Below are 18,540 nucleotides of genomic sequence, written 5' to 3'. Positions count from 1 at the left end.
AGCATCATGCTTCTAAATAATTTTGAACTGAATGAAAAGAAAAGCTACCAAAATTTATGTGATTCAGCCAAGGTAATGATACAACTCTGCATTCCTATATCACAAAAGAGGAAAGAAAGAAAGCTCAAATCAGTAACAACCTTCAACTTTAAGAAAATAGAAAGAAGGGCAAAGCCCAAAGCAAAAAGAAGAAGGAAAAAATAAAGATTAGATTGGATATCAGAGAAATAGGAAACAAAAACAGTAATAAAATCAATGAAACCAAGAGCTGGTTCATTGAAAAAAGTTTTTTAAATTGACAAACCTAGACTAAGAAAATAAGAGAGAAGACTCTTTTTGATAATCTATCAAAAGCAGGAATGAAGGAGAGAACTAAGTACTTTAGCCAAAAGACAGATGAAATGTTTATCAGGTAATACCATAAATAACTTCATACTAACAAATCAGACAACCTAGGTGAAATGGACAAATTCCTGCGAAGGCACAGATTACCAAATTTGACTCAACAGAAGAATAGACAATCTGAATAGGTCTATATCAGTAATTCCAAATTGTCCCACAAAAAAAGCCCAGGCCCAGATGACTTCACTGGTGAGTCCATCAAATATTTATAGAAAAAATAACACCAATACTCAAACTCACTCATAAAGTAAAAGAAGAAATACTTCATAACTTGTTCTATCCGGCCAATATTTTTCTGATACCAAAAATATCTGATGTCAAAGCCAAACAAAGATATCACAATAAAAGGAAATCTACTGTATTCCTCAGGAACAGAGATGCAGAAATACTTAACAAAATTTTAGCAAACTGAATCCAGCAACGTATAAAAGGGTTGGATCTTAACCAAGTGGGATTTATCCCAGAAATACAAGTGTGGTTTAACATCTGAAAATCAGTTAATGTAATAGTTCATAATAATTAGTAGAATAAAGCAGAGATCAACAAACTTTTTCTTTATGGGGCTGGATAAGGAAATATTTTAGGCTTTGTTGGCCATATGGTCTCTGTCACAGCTACTCAACTCTGCCAGTGTTTTACAAACATTGCCAATGTTTTACAAAGTGGCCACAGACAATACATAAACAAATGAGCATGGCTGTGCTCCAATAAAACTTTATTGCATGGTGCTGAGATTTTAGTTTCATTTAATTTTCACATGTCACAAAATAGTATCCTTTGATTTTCTTTCAACCATTTAAAAATGCCAAAACCATTCTAGACTTGTGGCCATATAAAAATAGGCAGCTGGTGAGGTTTACTGCCCTCTGGAATAAAGGACAGAAGCCACGTGATCATCTCACTATGATAGGCAGCCTCTAAGATGGCCCCCAAATAATCCCTACCTCCTCATATTTGCACCTTTGTGTAATCTTTTCCCCTTGAGCGTGGACTGGACCTAGTGACTCATTTCTAACAATAGAATACTGCAAAAGAGATTGGATATCTCTTTGGAGATTAGGTTACAAAAAGACTGTGACTTCTATCTTGCTCTACTTTCTTCTCCAGCTCTGGGGAAGCAAGCTGCCCTGTTGTGAGCAGCGCTGTGGAGAGGTCCATGTGGCAAGAAATTGAGGCCTCTGGCCAGCAGCCAGCAAGAACCTGAATTCTATCAAAAACCAAATGAGGGGCTTCCCCGGTGGCGCAGTGGTTGAGAATCTGCCTGCCAATGCAGGGGACACGGGTTCGAGCCCTGGTCTGGGAAGATCCCGCGTGCCGCGCAGCGGCTGGGCCCGTGAGCCACGTGAGCCACGATTGCTGAGCCTGCGCCTGCGCGTCTGGAGCCTGTGCTCCGCAACGGGAGAGGCCGCGATGGTTGAGAGGCCCGCGCACCGCGATGAGGAGTGGCCCCCGCTTGCCACAACTAGAGGGAGCCCTCGCACAGAAGCGAAAACCCAACACAGCCATAAATAAATAAATAATAATAATAATAAATTAATTTTAAAAGTTAATTAAAAAAACCAAAGCTTGGAATTAGATCGTCTAAGGTCTGCCAACATCTGCCTAAATGAGCTTGGAAGGGAATCTGTACCTAGTTAACCTTTGAGATGATTGCACCTGTGGCCAGTAGTACCTTGATGGTAGCCTTGTGAGAGACGCGGAGTCAGAGTCACCCTGCTAAGCTGCCTGTACCTATGTTCCTGATCCATGAAAACCATGAGATAAATAATTCTTGTTTTAAGCTGCTCATTTCCGAGGTAATTTGCTCTGCAACAGTAGATAACTAATACATCATTAGATACAGTAAAAGCACATGACAAAATGCAACACTCATTCGTGATCAAAATTTTAAACAGGGAATTCCCTGGAGGTCCAGTGGTTAGGACTCAGCACTTTCACTGACAGGGCCCCGGTTCGGTCCCTGGTTGGGGAAGTAAGATCCTGTAAGCCTCCAGGCGCAGCCAAAAAAAAAATTCAACAAACTAGGAATAGAAGGGAGTTTCCTTAATCTGATCAAAAGCTTCCATGAAAAACCTACTGCTAACAATGTACTTAATGGTGAGAGACTGAATGCCTTACCTGAAAGTCAGGAGCAAAGTGAGTTTCTATTCAACATTCTACTGGGGATTCTAGCCAATGCAATAAGTTTACCAAAAAAAAAAGCATACCAATAGGAAGGAAGTAAAACTGTCTTTTTTGGCAGATAACATAAATCAGAAAGAAATGCCAGATTTCTACTCTGAAAACCATAAAACATTACTGAGAGAAATTAAAGAATATGTGTATCAAGAATATATAGAGAATTCTTACAATCAATAACAAGGCAATCCAATTAAAAATAGGCCTGGGACTTCCCTGGTGTTCCAGTAGTCAAGACTCGGTGCTTCCACTGCAGGGAGCACGGGTTCAATCCCTGGTTGGGGAATTAAGGTTCTGCATGCCGCGCTGCGTGGCCCAAAAAAATAATTAATTAATTAAAAAAAAAAAAAAAGACCTGAGCACTTAGACATTTCACCAAGAAAAGAGATGAATGGTTAACAAACACAAGAAAGAGTGTTCATTACAAAACTGCAAAATAAAACCACAAGAGGCAATTTGACAAAGGCATTTATGAGGCAATTGAGGAAACTTGAACAAGACGGGTGTCAGACATTAAGGAATTAAAATCCTTATTTAGAAATATGTCCTGAAATATTTACAGGTAAAATAATATGTCTGGGATTCACTGTAAAATACTGAAACAAAGAAAGGAGGAAAATAGATGAAATAGCAATAGTAGAATATTGATAAATGTCAAAGCTTAATGATGGTACATGTGCATTCTCTGTTATTCATTCTTGAGTATATTTGAGATTTTCCGTAATTAAAAGAAATTTTAAATGAGGAACTTGACCACTGTGGGCAAAGAGCCTTTAAGGAATTCATAAAGGAAAGCAGGCAGTAATTTACATAACTTAGTTTGTTTCAGCCCAACACTGGTCCATCCTCTGTATACCTTGCAAAAATCCGATTTTTTCATTACTGCCATGCAAAAGGTTATCTGAGCAGAAAGAGATTTAAGTGAAAGAGCAGAGACAGAGGTTTTGGGCTTCATGTTTCACCACTTGCTGGCAGGTACTAGCTAGCTTTCTGGTGTTCCTGAATTTACAAAATGCATGTAGATCTCTTATCAGCACAAATGTAGTTTGCTGTCAGTAGCTACTAACATTTCCAAATGTGAATCAGGCACCATCTTCCCCTCACGCACATTCTCATAAACAGCACAGCTTTTTTTTATCCTTTGTGAACTTGCCTCTTCCTCAGCGTGAAAGGTCCCTGGATTTATAACTGCTTTTATTTGGGGTATGGAAATTTTACAGTTCTGTAACACGTGAGAGGTCATGTATGATATTCCAAGGATGTGTTCTTATTTGTTTATTGAGAATTGTGTATGATATTGGTATATCATACTAATATCCTTAGTAGGATGTGTTCTTATTTGTTTATTCATTATTTTCTCCTTTTTCCATTTTTCAGTACATGTACTAGCCTTAGCAAGTTCTGTTCCAAACTCAGGCACCTTGACTTGGCTTCCTGTACATCAATAACAAACATGTCTCTAAAAGCTCTGAGGTAAATTTCTTACAACAAGAATGTCCAATAATCAGAACAGATACTTATTTTTTTATTAACTAAAATAAAGTTGGAATTGAAGGAAACTATGTTTTATAGATACGTACTTGTAGTTCAGAGATAGATCTTTGTTTTACTACTTGCCCAAATTACAGGACACATTCAGGTGAAATGATAGAGGTAACTAGGATTTCTGAACAGAATAGTACAGTTTGTACATGAATGAAGTGCTTAGCAGGATTCTGTATATTATAGTAAGTGCTCAGTAAGTTTTCATGTTTTAATGTTACTGTATTTTTAAAAGTACATTACAAAAAGATATATCTTAAAAGGAGGGTGAAATGCCCAATGTCTTTGTACTTTTACTTTTTTGTCAGCCTTTTATAAAAGATCATGGTGCCATGTATTAGTTACATTTATGAAGAGTAAGAATTAAGCCATTAAAAGACGAAATGTAAATTTAGTTAAGTAGAGTGTAAGTAATCTGAAAATGTGTCTCCTTCTATACCTTCCTTATGAGCATTGAACACATGTATCTATGGCTGGTGTAGGGTAATAAATAAGATAGTATAACAGTGTTTATAGTTCATAAGTAATTCACATAAATGATCTCATTTATTTTGAAATCTTGTGAGGTAGATAGGACAGACACTTAACAGATAAGAAAATCTAAAACATTTTTGAATGCCAGGTACTGTGATTCAACCATGGGAGGTAACTGAATAAGATATTGTTGCTGCCCTTAAGTTGCTCCGAGTCTCGTAGAAGAAAAAAAAAAACTAAATGTGTTGTCGTATTACAGCAGGATAAGTGCTATGGTAGAAATGAGTGCATTAGTTTGGGGAGAACATAGAAGGGCTACTGCTAATCTTGGTTTAAGAGAGGTTCTGTCAGGCTTCCCGAAGTGACTTGCCTGAAGTCACACTATTAATGTTGAAGAATGAACTTGAACCAAGATCCCCTGGCTTTATTTTATAAAACAATTAAAGCAGTATTTTCCAAAGAATGCCATAGAGCTTGGGATTCTTCCATAGTTTAAATGTGAAATCAAAGATCAAAGATGAAGCTAGTGTTTGATAGAAGGCAGAGATCTAATACAATATATCCTAAATTCAGCCTGTGGAAACTGTACCCTAGATACTTCCCAAGAGAGAAAATTTACAGATCCTTTGTAATTTTTTAAATAAAAGTTTAAATGGCCTCATTATTACTTTGATAAGTACTTGAATTATTTGATAGAGAAATTGAGTTAGAATCTGACTCTTCATTAATTACTCTGTTAACTTGAACAAGTCGCTTAATTTCCATTTCCTATATAGAGACCGTTAAATTTGTGATAAGTGCAAAAAGAATATACTTTGAAAAGTGTAAACCTCCATAAAAATCTAATGTATCTGAAAAACAGCATTGTGCTTGAGCTTGTTAGTTAAGGTGGATTTGAGCTAGCCCTCCTAGTGATGTAGTCCCACATGAACACCACAAGCGTTGATAAATGCACCTTTTGTTGCAGAATTGCCTGTATTCTAAATCTACATTAAGTAAATATGTCCCCAACTAGATGGCCAATAAAATGAGACTTTGGTGCCTTTGGAATTGGATTTAGTCATATGTTTGTTTCATTTTGTTTTATCCTAAGTGAGGGATGTCCACTGTTGGAGCAATTAAACATTTCCTGGTGTGACCAAGTAACCAAGGATGGTATCCAAGCACTAGTGAGAGGCTGTGGAGGTCTTAAAGCCTTATTCTTAAAAGGCTGCACACAGGTAATACTCCCTGTCTTACTTGTGAATGATAGAGGCACCATGAACTTGGTGGGCAGCCCAAGATGTTGGCTTGAGAGATACGTAGTTGTTGTGTATTACTGACCAAAGACCCATGCTTACCAAAAATTAAAGGGTTTTCCCTAGAGTGAAAAAATAGAAGAATTAACACCTGCCTGACCAAAGATAAATGTTTGAGGGGAGGCAAGATGGGGAGACAAAATCATAATACGGAACAGGTGCCACAGGCAAGAAGGTTTTCATGTAATTTAATCTGAAAAGACAACTTGTCATGTTGCACTGCCTGAGAACCTTGAACTGGATAGGCAGGAAGACAGTCTTGGCAGTTTCCACTAGTTGTTTAACTACCAAGAGCTTTTCTTAAATGTGCCAGGTATACAGCAACCTACATTTTATAGTGTTGATGCTTATTTCCTGCCAGTCACATCACAAATCCAACATATTTTGTCATTAAAAATTTTAGTATCTCAGTGTTTTACAGTGGAAAAAAAAAAAAGGAATTGACATGGTAACAACACCTGGAAGGAAATGATCAAGAGTGGGTTTAGAAGTGACTGACAAAGTAGGGCTAGGCTCTTATTACCTTATTTTATTAATGGTTGCTAAAACCATGCCTTGTATTCTATTAAAAAATGGCCTCATTCTTTCACCATGAAGGGAAGATTTTCACGGTTTGAAACAGAGCTTTGAAAGTATGACCGCCTTAAAACAACAACTTGAGCTCCTGGTTATTTATGGAATCCTGAAAAATATTGATTGGGATGCATGATTATAGTCAATTACTTGCCATCTGTTCTCCGCACTGTACGCATAGCACTGATCTTCCAGCAGCAGATAACTACAGATTTCTTTCTCAGCTCCTGTTCCCAAAAGTTTGTTGTTAAGAAACTTTACAGGGAGTGTAGCAATGTGAAAGTTATTTTAGTTTCAAAATCCCTCAGCAAAATGCTGCAAGGCATCTTTAATTGTATCAGAAGAAAAATCATAAACATTAGGCAATGTTTATTTTATCTTTCCTTGATTTGGTGATAATATGAATTTGACATGGTCGGTACTGATAACAAATACTGATAACTGTACTAATCATTTGAATTACACGTTTATATGATCATAGTTCATTGTTTCTGGTTCATTTGTTCCTTTGAAAGTTGGTTGGCTATATTTAGAATGGGTTGACGAGTGTGTACACTCTTAAATCTTTAAGATTTAAGGTTTAAAGATTTTAAACAATGTCAGTAATAATTTCTTCTCTCTTTTTAATCTTTCTAGCTAGAAGATGAAGCTCTCAAGTACATAGGTGCACACTGTCCTGAACTGGTGACTTTGAACTTGCAGACTTGCTTAGTAAGCAGTCCTTCCCACAACTCTTCTGTATTAGTAATTCATTTCAATAATATTATTGTAAGAGTTTCAGTCATAAAGACCAGTAGTTTGTCTACTTCAGCCCTGGGGACGCAGTAATCATAGATGATTTTTTAAATGCTCAACAGTACTCGCCCCTAGGGGCTTTGACATAGATGAGATAGAGGGTAGCTTATACAGAATTCCAAATAAGCTAAACTGTAGCTCCACCCCTTTCTCTTCTACTTAAGAAAACTCTACTTTTTAGAAGTAAATTATTCACAGACTTCGGCATTTAAAATATTTTTGGTAAATTAATTGCAGTCACACCGACTAACATCTATCAGTGAGTAATGACTATTGGGAATCATTGATATAAGCAGATGACAAGCAAAATGTACCCTTTAAATTATTTTCAAGTAGTATTTGTAGTTCACACTTGGCTTGTTTTAGACTATCAGCTTTTTTGTGTCTATCCCAAACCCCCTGAATTTTGCTCAGAGAATTTGCTGAAACTATTCAGGATCCTAGAACATTGACAATACACCTTTAGCTTTTCCCTCTTGCCTTGAAAATTGCATATGTGTGTTGCCTTGGAGTGAGAGCCTCTCATAGCAATGAAAAAAGTTGGTGAGGGTTTTCTTTGTTTTTGCTAAGCCTTCTGTGTATAATACTCTCCCCTTCTTGTTTGGTCACCTGAAACTTTAGAGCATAGTGGTTATTTAGTTTAAAGGTGACACATACAGGGCCACGTTTTGTGCAATTTAGGCACCCTGCCCTTCCAGCCCTTAAGGGATGGTGCTGATAGCGATCTGTTTCAGAGGCTCCTAGAGACTGAGTTAAAGGAATGATATTTTGATTTCCATAGTTGCTAACTACCAGAATTTGCCTACTTTCATTTATGAAACAAATATTTGGCCTGAAAGAAAGACCTTACACAGCTATTGTAAACACGAAACCATCATCTTACAGTGATAGGAAAAAAACTGTTCTTGCACATCTTCAGATTTTATTTATATACACACATAAATATACACATGTGCACTCTGTATATGTGTGTGTGTGTATATGTTACTTACATACACACACACATACATATAAATACATATATACCATACCTACCGTTTGCCATTTTAGTTTCATTTCCTTTACCCTTCCAGCAGACAGAAACCAATTGGTAAGCATAAAGAACCAGCTCTGTCATATGTTTATTTTACTGTTTACCTTCACCCAGATCTTAGGGCATGAGTCGTTCCTTCTGTCATTCTGTACAATGTGATGAAATGATTCTCAGCATTCATGAGACTTCTTGAAGTTTCTGCGCAAAACTATTGAAGTGACCAAAGTACACACTTAATGCATTCTCTTTTTCTTGACTAATCTGAAAACATAAAAGTTTAGTAGATTTTGCTCTTTTAACAATTTAAAGTATTGGTAATATGACTTTCTTCCTCAGTAATCCCTTATAGACTTCAAAACATTAAGAAAGAAAAGGCAGCACAACCCTCCCAGTATTTTGTTAATAATGTGTGACACAGACTCCATTGGCCTGCTAAATATGCATGTTTATGGATTGCTGCTTCTCTCTTTATTTACATTTCTTTCAGTTATCCTTGTTTAGTAATAACTATACGTCACATTTGTGTGGCACTTTTTTAAGGTACTTCTACATGTGTATATGCCTCATCAATTTATTCTCATGACAGATCTTATATCTGCCTTAGCATCCATTTTTCATCTGTATGTTGTTTCAGTTCTATAATACTGAGAACATACTGATTTAAGCAGTGAATATTTAAAGTTTGATTTTTTTTTCAGTTGTCCTTGCAACCTAAGAATACTGTTTGATTAAACAGAAATGACAGGAGAGCTTTATTCTGAGGCTTACACAAAATTAGCAAATCTATCAGGACAAATTAAAATGCTGATCATATCCAACATGTTAAGATGTTTATACATGACATCTTTTTTTTATGTACATCTTTTGGTGTTCTTTTTTTCATTTTAAAATAATAATTTAAAACATACAAAATTATATTTGAGTTGATACAACTATTTATCTCCATTAAATTAGGATAGTCTTTTTTATTTATACATCTTTATTGGAGTATAATTACTTTACAATGTTGTGTTAGTTTCTGCTGTACAACAAAGTGAATCAGCTATACATATACATATATCCCCATATACCCCTCCCTCTTGAGCCTCCCTCCCACCCTCCCTATCCCTCCCCTCTAGGTGGTCAATAAAGCACCGAGCTGATCTCCCTGTGCTATGCAGCAGCTTCCCACTAGCTATCTATTTTACGTTTGGTAGTGTATATATGTCGGTGCTACTCCTCACTATGTCCAGCCTCCCCTTCCCCCACTGTGTCCTCAAGTCCATTCTCAACATCTGCATCTTTATTCCTGCCCTACCACTAGGCTCATCAGTACCAATTTTCTAGATTCCATATATATGCGTTAGCATACAGTATTTATTTTTCTCTTCTGACTTACTTCACTCTGTATGACAGACTCTAGGTCCATCCACCTCACTACAAAATAACTCAATTTTGTTCCTTTTTATCGCGGAGTAATATTCCATTGTATATATGTGCCACATCTTCTTTATCCATTTGTCTGTCGATGGACATTTAGGTTGTTTCCATGTAGGATAGTCTTTATGTTATAAAACTAAATTTAGAAATAAATGGATTTATGGTTGATATGAGATTACAGCTATGATCCACAGGTTGTTTCCTTTTTTTAAAGTACTTAATATCAGTATCAATTTTGAACTTGTAAATGCATTTATACTATTAAAATACTGCTGTTTTATCTGTTTTCTAGGTTTTAAAATCATTTAATTGACCTACACCATGATGCACCCCATCTGTTCCCAGTCCTGTCAGTCCCATTAGGTTAAAAGAACCCTGTTATAGCTTTCTTCCCTTTGCACCAGAAATGAGCACAGATTCTCTTGAAAGCTAAATCAAAAGGACTGGAAGGAAGAAACAAAGTGTATTCATTTTCTTTAGGTCCTGCTACATGGTTAATATCAAATCTGCTTTTATTTCTTTTGGCACTTATTTCACAGAGGTAACTTTTTTCTATCCTTATCTTCTGCTAAGTAACTAATAACTATGGGTTTTTCCCTCTTGTTTTTTTTAGCAAATCACAGATGAAGGTCTCATTACTATATGCAGAGGGTGCCATAAGCTACAGTCCCTCTGTGCCTCTGGCTGCTCCAACATCACAGATGCCATCCTGAACGCTTTAGGTCAGAACTGCCCACGGCTTAGGTAAACGTTCTTGTTTATCTCAAAAAATCAGGGGAAAGGAGCAGTGGCCTCCTTCACTCGTATTTATTCCTTGGAACCTTGAATTTTTTAAGGTAGACACTACAAGGCCACTACTACCCTTTCAGATGCGCACCTACTTGCTTTGTACCTCATTTGATTACATGTAATTGGCCTGAACCAGGGGGTAATAGTCCTCATTTTCTGCTTCTTGGCTATCCATACTAGAAAAATATCAACATTTTATCACATTACTTGAGAAAAGAAATAAAAGCATTCTCTCTTATTAATGCTTTCATATAATTCCTTTCTGAAAAAAGTTTTTAGAAGCCCACCCTGTGATCATTTATATTGTAGTAATGCTGCCAGGTGCATAGCAGGGAGCATTTAAAGAGAAAAAACAGCTCCCCCTTTGTGCTGATGGTCTTTTAAAGCGAGCTTTATTTCTCTGTGGCTCCTCTTCTCTACCTAAATACAGGATTGGCTGAATATTTACTAAGAATGCTGTGTTAGCACGCACATGGTATCAAGCCCATATTGATTTTGTAAGAGCACACAGCACACTATTTTGTAATAAATAGGGATAATCCCCATACACCTTTTTTGTTCTTTAAAACAAAACTTATATTGTACTTACTATATATTAAACATGTTAGCCACTGTTTTAAATTATTTACAAATATTAATTCACTTAATCATAATAACACCACGTAAGCACTGTTATTATCTCTGTATTATAGGTGAGAAAACCGAAGCACAGGTCGAGTAACCTGTTCAAGGTCTCACAGTTAGTAAGTGCAGGAGCAAGTGTTCATTCTCAGGCAGTCTAGCTCCAGAACCTATGAAACCACTTGTCTTACACATAAAAATCATTGTAAACCAATAAAAACTTTCTTAAAACTTTTTTGTAATCACCTGGCCATGGGCCTTTGTAATCTCGGAAGCCTAGAGTAGAATACTCTTCAGGAGCTGAGGAGGTAGCCAGTCTTCTCTCTAAAAACTATTACATATTACCTTTTTCTCTTTTAAAGAGAGGGATGTTCAGCTCCATTCTCCTTCATGATTTATTTTATTGTTAGAAAAAAAAGGCTCTCAAATGTGACACTTAAAAGTTGGGTTCAGTCAGATCATACTTTCCCATTAGATACAGTATTTTAATTGATTGTCAGTTGATAATGATTCCTTATACTTTAGCCTTTTTTTTTTTTTTTTTCAACTTCTGTAGTAATTTGTAAGCAAACATACAATGTTCTTTGGTACTGTCGTGCAGACACCACCAGACTTTTCACAGAGAAGAGCTACTATTTTTGATTCCCCAGCCCTGTGGTTGGTATTTAGGGTGGTGTTCAGCAGTTCCTGAATAGGAGCGTGGCTGCCAGCTCAGCTGCCCTCTCCACTGGGCCTCCCTGGGAGCCTGTGGGAGGAGGCAGGAAGCTTAAGGGTATTTTTTCATAAGTATGGAATTTCGTATTTGGGACAGGCCTATGATTAACCAGTCCCTTCATAGTATTTTGAAAAGCTATTTAAATCTTAGTGAACCTACATGTAAAATAGGGAAAGAGAATAATTTAGCAACAGATTAACTGAGACAGAGTATTTATCTCCATCTCCTTTGTTTTCTAGGAGCAGGCTGCCCTCTGGGGGTAAGCAGTATGCCATCAAGAAGGCTTTTAAATGCGTTTCTCATGCATTTTGGCATTAACTACAAGCTTCTATTATATTCTTCTGATTGCATCATCCTAAAATGTGGTATTTACAGGACCACTTTATGATGACTCCATGAAAACGAGTAGCAAGATCTGTATACAGACTTGCTTAGCTGTGAATGTAACTCCGTGTTATATAGTCCTTAGGGAATAAGAGGTTGTTTTCTTAAATTCTTGCCGTTTTAATAAACCCAGTTTTCAGGGACCAGTGGGTTGACTTTCACTTTGTTTTTTTTAACAGAATATTAGAAGTGGCAAGGTGTTCTCAACTAACAGATGTAGGCTTTACCACTCTGGCCAGGGTAAGTGTTTTCTTCAGGTTCTGTAGGTTTTGTTCAGGGTTTTTTTTTATTTCAGAAGAATGAGCAATGAGGGAAATGTGGAGTGGCAGCAGAATTGAGGGTGTAGGGTGTGGGGGGATCTCTGTGGCTGGTGTTCCTAAGCATCCTTGGGCTGCAGCTACAGGCAGCTGCTCTGGAAAGGCAGATGTGCATTGGAGACCATGACATTCCTTCGTGAGACTTGATTTTCCGCCTCTTCATAAGATTATAAGTTAAACTAAGTGGGAATTTCCTAGCGCTTTTGAAAGAAGCTTATTTGGTTATTTGGTATGCAACTGGTGGATGAGAGTAATGTTGAAAGAAACATATAAGCCTGATTTAAATGGAGAGGTTTTAAGAGATTTTCTGTATTCTCCACAAGATTTTAATACATGGAGTGGTTTGTAAATCACTGTATAATAATAGTATTTAAAATTACCCCATCTTTGACCAGTGTAATGGAACATGGGAAGGGCATTTGCTTTCAGGCAGATCAATGGAATACTAATGGGGGTGGCGGTGGGCAGGCCATGGCATAACTAGATGAGGACATACAAATTCCCCTTCTGTGCTTACAAAGAAATCATCTTCATTAAATTATTTTTGGTTGAAAGGATCTCTGTATTAGTTCAGTATCAATGTTCAGGAAATTCATTCCCTTGGACTTTTAAGATGTTAGATACTTTAAGTGTGGAATAATTGAGAAATTTCACGGTGATAAAGGCCTTTTAAAAATGTGTAATTAATGGAATAAGGCAGGAAGTGATATAAGAATGACACCAACGCTGAAGCTCTTAAGATTTCATCAGTCTATCTAATATTACTTCTTCGTTTTCTGACCTTAATTTTTTCCCAATTTTAAACGTTTGTACTGTAATGTTTGGGTTTGTGTCTTACAGAATTGCCATGAGCTTGAAAAGATGGACCTGGAAGAGTGTGTTCAGGTAAGATTGTGGATTTTTACTCAGAAATATAGTATGATAGAAACTTACATAGTACGTGCACATCAGAACGTTCAATTCCCTACCCTAGTATAGTGGGGAGCCTGCAGCACTGCTGACTCTCCCATTTATTGAGGTGTCCTCCAGGCATACCAGCAGAGGCGCTCACGGTACTTTTGCTAAGAAACTAGGAAAATACCTGCCATCAATAAGGTTGCCATTGGCGAGAAAGAAGGCTCAGGCATTTAGACCATAAAGGTACTAAGATATTTCCTTAGACCTACAGGGTTATGATGCTAATAAATAATTAAAGGCCCAGCACACTGATAGATATCACTGCCCCTTTTTAGCTTAACTGGACCCTGCGCCCCTTACATCATTAACCCTGGAGACCCAACTCTGTATGGAACCCTGCCCTTCAGGCAGGCAGACTTAGCTTCTTATCAAGAGTTTTTTTTATTACCAATTTTAAGAGCTTTCAGCTTATTAGTTGGCTGGGGAGAAATTTTAAAGAGGGACTCCTAAAAAGAAGATAGAGCAGTGAATTTTTTTAATGGTAAAAATAAAGAAGAGAAGATACTTCAATAACTACAGACGCCAATTTTTCTAAATTACTTGTTATCCGGACACTACTTGGTCCCTATTAGTTCTTATTGAAGTGAAACTTACTCACATCCATCTGTTTCTTGCACACGCCCAAACGTCCTGTGCGTCCTTTCCAGTGTTAGTCCTCTGAGTGACGTGCACACGCCCGCCCACTCCAGTCCCCCACCCCTGCCATTTCTTAGCCCCTGTGAAATTATGTGTATTATAACAACAATCTCAGAATTGGAGAGAAATTTGAAAAGAAATGCTGATTTACTCTCCATCCTAAGATAACTATAAAAGACTGTTCTTCCTTCAGGAGTTCTTCCTTACTGAATGTTCATAGTTAACCCAGCAGCCTCTTTCTGCCACCCTTAGGGAAAATAACTGACATGCCATTGTCAATCCTGAGTTATGACATGGCTTATAAAAATATGGGCCAGATATCTAAAACTTTGAGGATGTTCCTACATTAATTTTTTTCATGGAGCAGTGTCTTCTGATTCACTTCTGTGATGGTTCTAAGGAGGTCAAACAAAGTCCAGTGGATGGAAGTTATGAGGGAACACATTTTCATTTGTTTCAAAAACAAACAATTTTTGACAGACCTGTTCAAAGATGACTAGATGAGTTTAAGCCCAGCCTGGGTAGATTCTCAAAGAACAGGTTCTGGGGCTTCCCTGGTGGCACAGTGGTTAAGAATCTGCCTGCCAGTGCAGGGGACACGGATTCGAGCCCTGGTCTTGGAAGATCCCACGTGCTGCGGAGCAGCTGAGACCATGCGCCACAACTGCTGAGCCTGTGCTCTGGAGCCCACGAGCCACAACTACTGAAGCCCGTGCGCCTAGAGCCTGTGCTCAGCAACAAGAGAAGCCGCCGCAATGAGAAGCCCGTGCACCGCAATGAAGAGTAGCCCCCGTTCGCCACAACTAGAGAAAGCCCGCATGCAGCAACAAAGACCCAACGCAGCCAAAAATAAAATAAATGAAATAAATAAATTTATTAAAAAAAAAAAAAAAAAGAACAGGTTCTGGTAGCTGATGGGATTTCAACCTTACGATTCTGTTATTTGATGATCGATATCAGGATATCAGTCTAAAATACTAGTGTAGTCAAGAATGAGGTATGACCTATGAGTTTTTTGGAATTATACCTAAAATAAACTTATATGTTTCTTTCAGATAACAGATAGCACATTAATCCAACTTTCTATACACTGTCCTCGACTTCAAGTATTGGTGAGTTTGACTGTGGAAGTTTTATGTATCTATTGGATTTAATCAAAACCCAGCTCTTACTTTCATCTTGGTGCCTGGCTACCATTTGGGGAAAGCATATTTCTCCAAATTGTCAACTTACAGAGGACCAAGGGAGGACCTGTGTGAAGGGAGAAACTGAGATAGAAACTGGAAAAGTTAAACATTTTCTGTATCAATGCTTGGAGACTGAAAACTCACATGGAGAGTATGAGTTCTCGCTCCCACATGAATTACACTCCAGCCTGAACAGTGCTTAAATTTCCAGAGATCCAGGAGATGAGATGGCCTGAAATACGGTTTGCTTCACATTGGGACCAAGCGTTCCTATAAAATAGAACCAATCAAGGCTTTACTAGGGGTCGTTCTCTGCTACTGCTTCCAGTAACACTGTGGGAAAGCATTCTGGTTGACTGTTCTGTACCTAGGCTTATTTTTGGTGTTTTGTGGCACATTAAACTATGTTTTGGTCGAGGGTTCTGAGTTTCGCATGGAAGAACCAGGGATTTAAGGAAAACTCGTAAAGTGAAGAGGTGAGACCACATCTTACAGCTGTAAGAGTCATCTTAGGTTAATTAACTATTTGGGCATGCCCCTGCACCAGGTATTCAATATTTAGTCCACAAATTCCAGAAAATTTTTTACAGGAAAAGCTTGAGCCCCACTTGTCCCTGTAGAGAAGAAAAGTATCAATAATTTGTGTGTGGAGAGCGTGGGGGGAGATATTTTGTTTATCAACTATTTCACAGTCATTATAGGAATTCACAAAATACATTTAGAATCACACAGAGAAATGTTGATCATTGATTGTCAAAAGCAGAACCCCAGCAACTCTAGTATGCGTTCTTTATTTCACCACACGGCTCCAGTGATGGCTCCACATACTGCAGACTCAAACCAGAAAATTCTCCTTTTTCGTTGCACACAGGCCTCTGGGTAGAAGAATGCCATTAAATATTTCAGTGTCCTTCCTTGCTCTGTTTGGCTGCAGAGTCTGTCTCACTGTGAGCTGATCACAGACGATGGAATTCGTCACCTGGGGAATGGGGCCTGCGCCCATGACCAGCTGGAGGTGATTGAACTGGACAACTGCCCCCTAATTACAGATGCATCCCTGGAGCACTTGAAGAGCTGTCACAGCCTTGAGCGGATAGAACTCTATGACTGCCAGCAAATCACACGGGCTGGAATCAAGAGACTCAGGGTAAAGATGGTGGCATCACCCTCCGGCTCTAGTGTTCTCAGCACCCTTTCCTTCTCTCTTTATTTTTTTCCCTCCATTTCCTTTTTTTAGATTTAGATTCCTGTGATTATTTATATTTATGTGGACATTCAGCAAAGAGAAAAAAAGATGGAGAGCAAACCTAAGGGTAGATAGTTCTTACCTGTTGTTCCAGATATTTAGTAGGAAAATACCCACTGAAGGGACGAAAAGTAGACCTCCTCCCAGCAGAGTCTCTCTAGTAACATGCCCAGAGTCAAAAAAGCACATGCCAGATTTTGGTTCTAAAGGAAAAAAAGGAGTAACATAAAGAAAATATTTAGTTAAATGGGATTTAAAATTTTAATTTGTATTTCCTTTCATATCAAACTGTTTTGCTGGGGTTCATATTTTTTTAAGGCAACAAATGGATCACGTAGTTTTTTACCTTTTCCTTTTGCCCCATCCTTCATAATAGAGAGACCCGTGTATAGCCAAATGACTAAAAGACAGATTGCCAGCAAGGAGCTTATAAAAGACTGGATGAATCTATATGTTGGATTATTCAGCTCAACAGACATTTATTGGAACACCTGCTTGACGCCTGTTGTGGGAAAGGCACTGTGTTAATTTGGCCCTTACAATCAACCTTTAAAATTATCCATGTTGGCCTTATGGCATCTGAGTGCATAAAGGAGCAGCACACTTCATCTTGAGTTCCAGTTGACCTCAGTTCCACCTCTCCCTTCAGACCTAGAGGACTGAGAACATAACTGCCATGGGGAGGCCTCGTACCCATAGCTCTTCAACACCAAAAGAGGCGGAGAGCCGCAGGTCAACCAGAGCATCTTCTGTGGCCTACGTACATTAGGGTTTTTGGACCTGCCTGGCTGTCAGGAGTCTCTTCCACCTCTGAATCCTCAAGAGTCACTTAGCACTTTGACACTCTAATTTAGCTATTTATGTGCATGTCTAGACTATTAAGTCCCCTAAAAGCAGGATCTCCATCTTGACCATCTTTGCAGCCCTTTTACATAACTAGCACAGTGCCTTGAACATAGTAGGAATTTAGAAACTATGTTGTAAAAATTAGAAGCATGTTGTTAAAAGAGGATAATGAGGTTTTTTTTAAATATCAGAAGAAACATTGTCCATAATGGCTTGGAAAAAATTAAGTTTTTAAGCATATATAATTTCTTCCAGGTCTGGGAACACCTTTGGGACAGGTTAAGAGATGAGCATGCATTTTTCCCCCAGTTTTATTATTATGGAAGTAGTTACTAAAGTTATGTGAGCTGATTTGGTCTTTTAGAATAACGTGGGATGGTACAAAGTAGAACCCAGGTCTCTCAACATCCCCTCTGTGCTCAGCCTCTGCCCTGCCCTCATGTACACTCAGTCCCTCAGTGGTTTTTCTGAAAAGCAACGTTGCTCTTTCTGTTTAAGCCCTCTCTCTTAGTAATGTTTCTGTCTTGTTTCAGACCCATTTACCCAATATTAAAGTCCACGCCTACTTCGCACCTGTCACTCCACCCCCATCAGTAGGGGGCAGCAGACAGCGCTTCTGCAGATGCTGCATCATCCTATGACAATGGAGGTGGTCAACCTTGGTGAACTGAGTATTTAATGACACTTCTAGAGTTACCATGGATCTCCATTGGAAGCGACCCCAGTGTTCCGGGCAAAGGTTACAAAGTGAGGGCAGCGTCCAGATCCCCAGAGCCACACATACATACGCATACCCACTCTCACCCCCACCCACTCTGTCTCTGTGACCAGGGGATTGGGTTCGTGCTGGCTTTATCATGTGGATTGGTAAAACTTAACCATTCCTGTTGGATGTGCCCAGAAGAAAATCATAAGCAAGGTAGACGGAAGGGGGCATTCCAGCAAACCCAGTGTTACCGCTACTGTGGTTTCTTTATTTTGTTAAGGGGTTTCTTTGGCAGTTTTGGAACAGCAGCTGCAGTCCTCCAGGGTCAAGGAAAGCATAGAAAAACAATACATGTCGTATCCAGGGACCAGAGAGGAAATTTCTTTGCATCCTATAAATGGTAGCCATCCATTGTAAGATGA

The 18,540-nt window shown here is 38.4% G+C and overlaps 1 protein-coding gene across 1 annotated transcript in view; it reads left to right on the top strand.

The window, feature by feature from the left end:
- The window catches only part of FBXL20 (F-box and leucine rich repeat protein 20), a 114,454-nt gene extending 95,914 nt beyond the window's left edge, over window positions 1-18,540 (top strand). Inside the window, 9 exon segments of the mRNA XM_036836676.1 lie at window positions 3,958-4,053; window positions 5,690-5,816; window positions 7,104-7,178; window positions 10,328-10,458; window positions 12,403-12,463; window positions 13,381-13,425; window positions 15,189-15,245; window positions 16,255-16,467; window positions 17,946-18,540. Of these exon segments, the coding sequence (XP_036692571.1) occupies window positions 3,958-4,053; window positions 5,690-5,816; window positions 7,104-7,178; window positions 10,328-10,458; window positions 12,403-12,463; window positions 13,381-13,425; window positions 15,189-15,245; window positions 16,255-16,467; window positions 17,946-18,053 (913 nt within the window). The 3' untranslated portion in view covers window positions 18,054-18,540.

This window comes from Balaenoptera musculus, chromosome 20 (assembly GCF_009873245.2).
Source record: "Balaenoptera musculus isolate JJ_BM4_2016_0621 chromosome 20, mBalMus1.pri.v3, whole genome shotgun sequence".
Classification (NCBI taxonomy): domain Eukaryota; kingdom Metazoa; phylum Chordata; class Mammalia; order Artiodactyla; family Balaenopteridae; genus Balaenoptera; species Balaenoptera musculus.
Note: the sequence above shows the minus strand (reverse complement) of the source record. Positions and strands in the feature narration are given on the sequence as shown.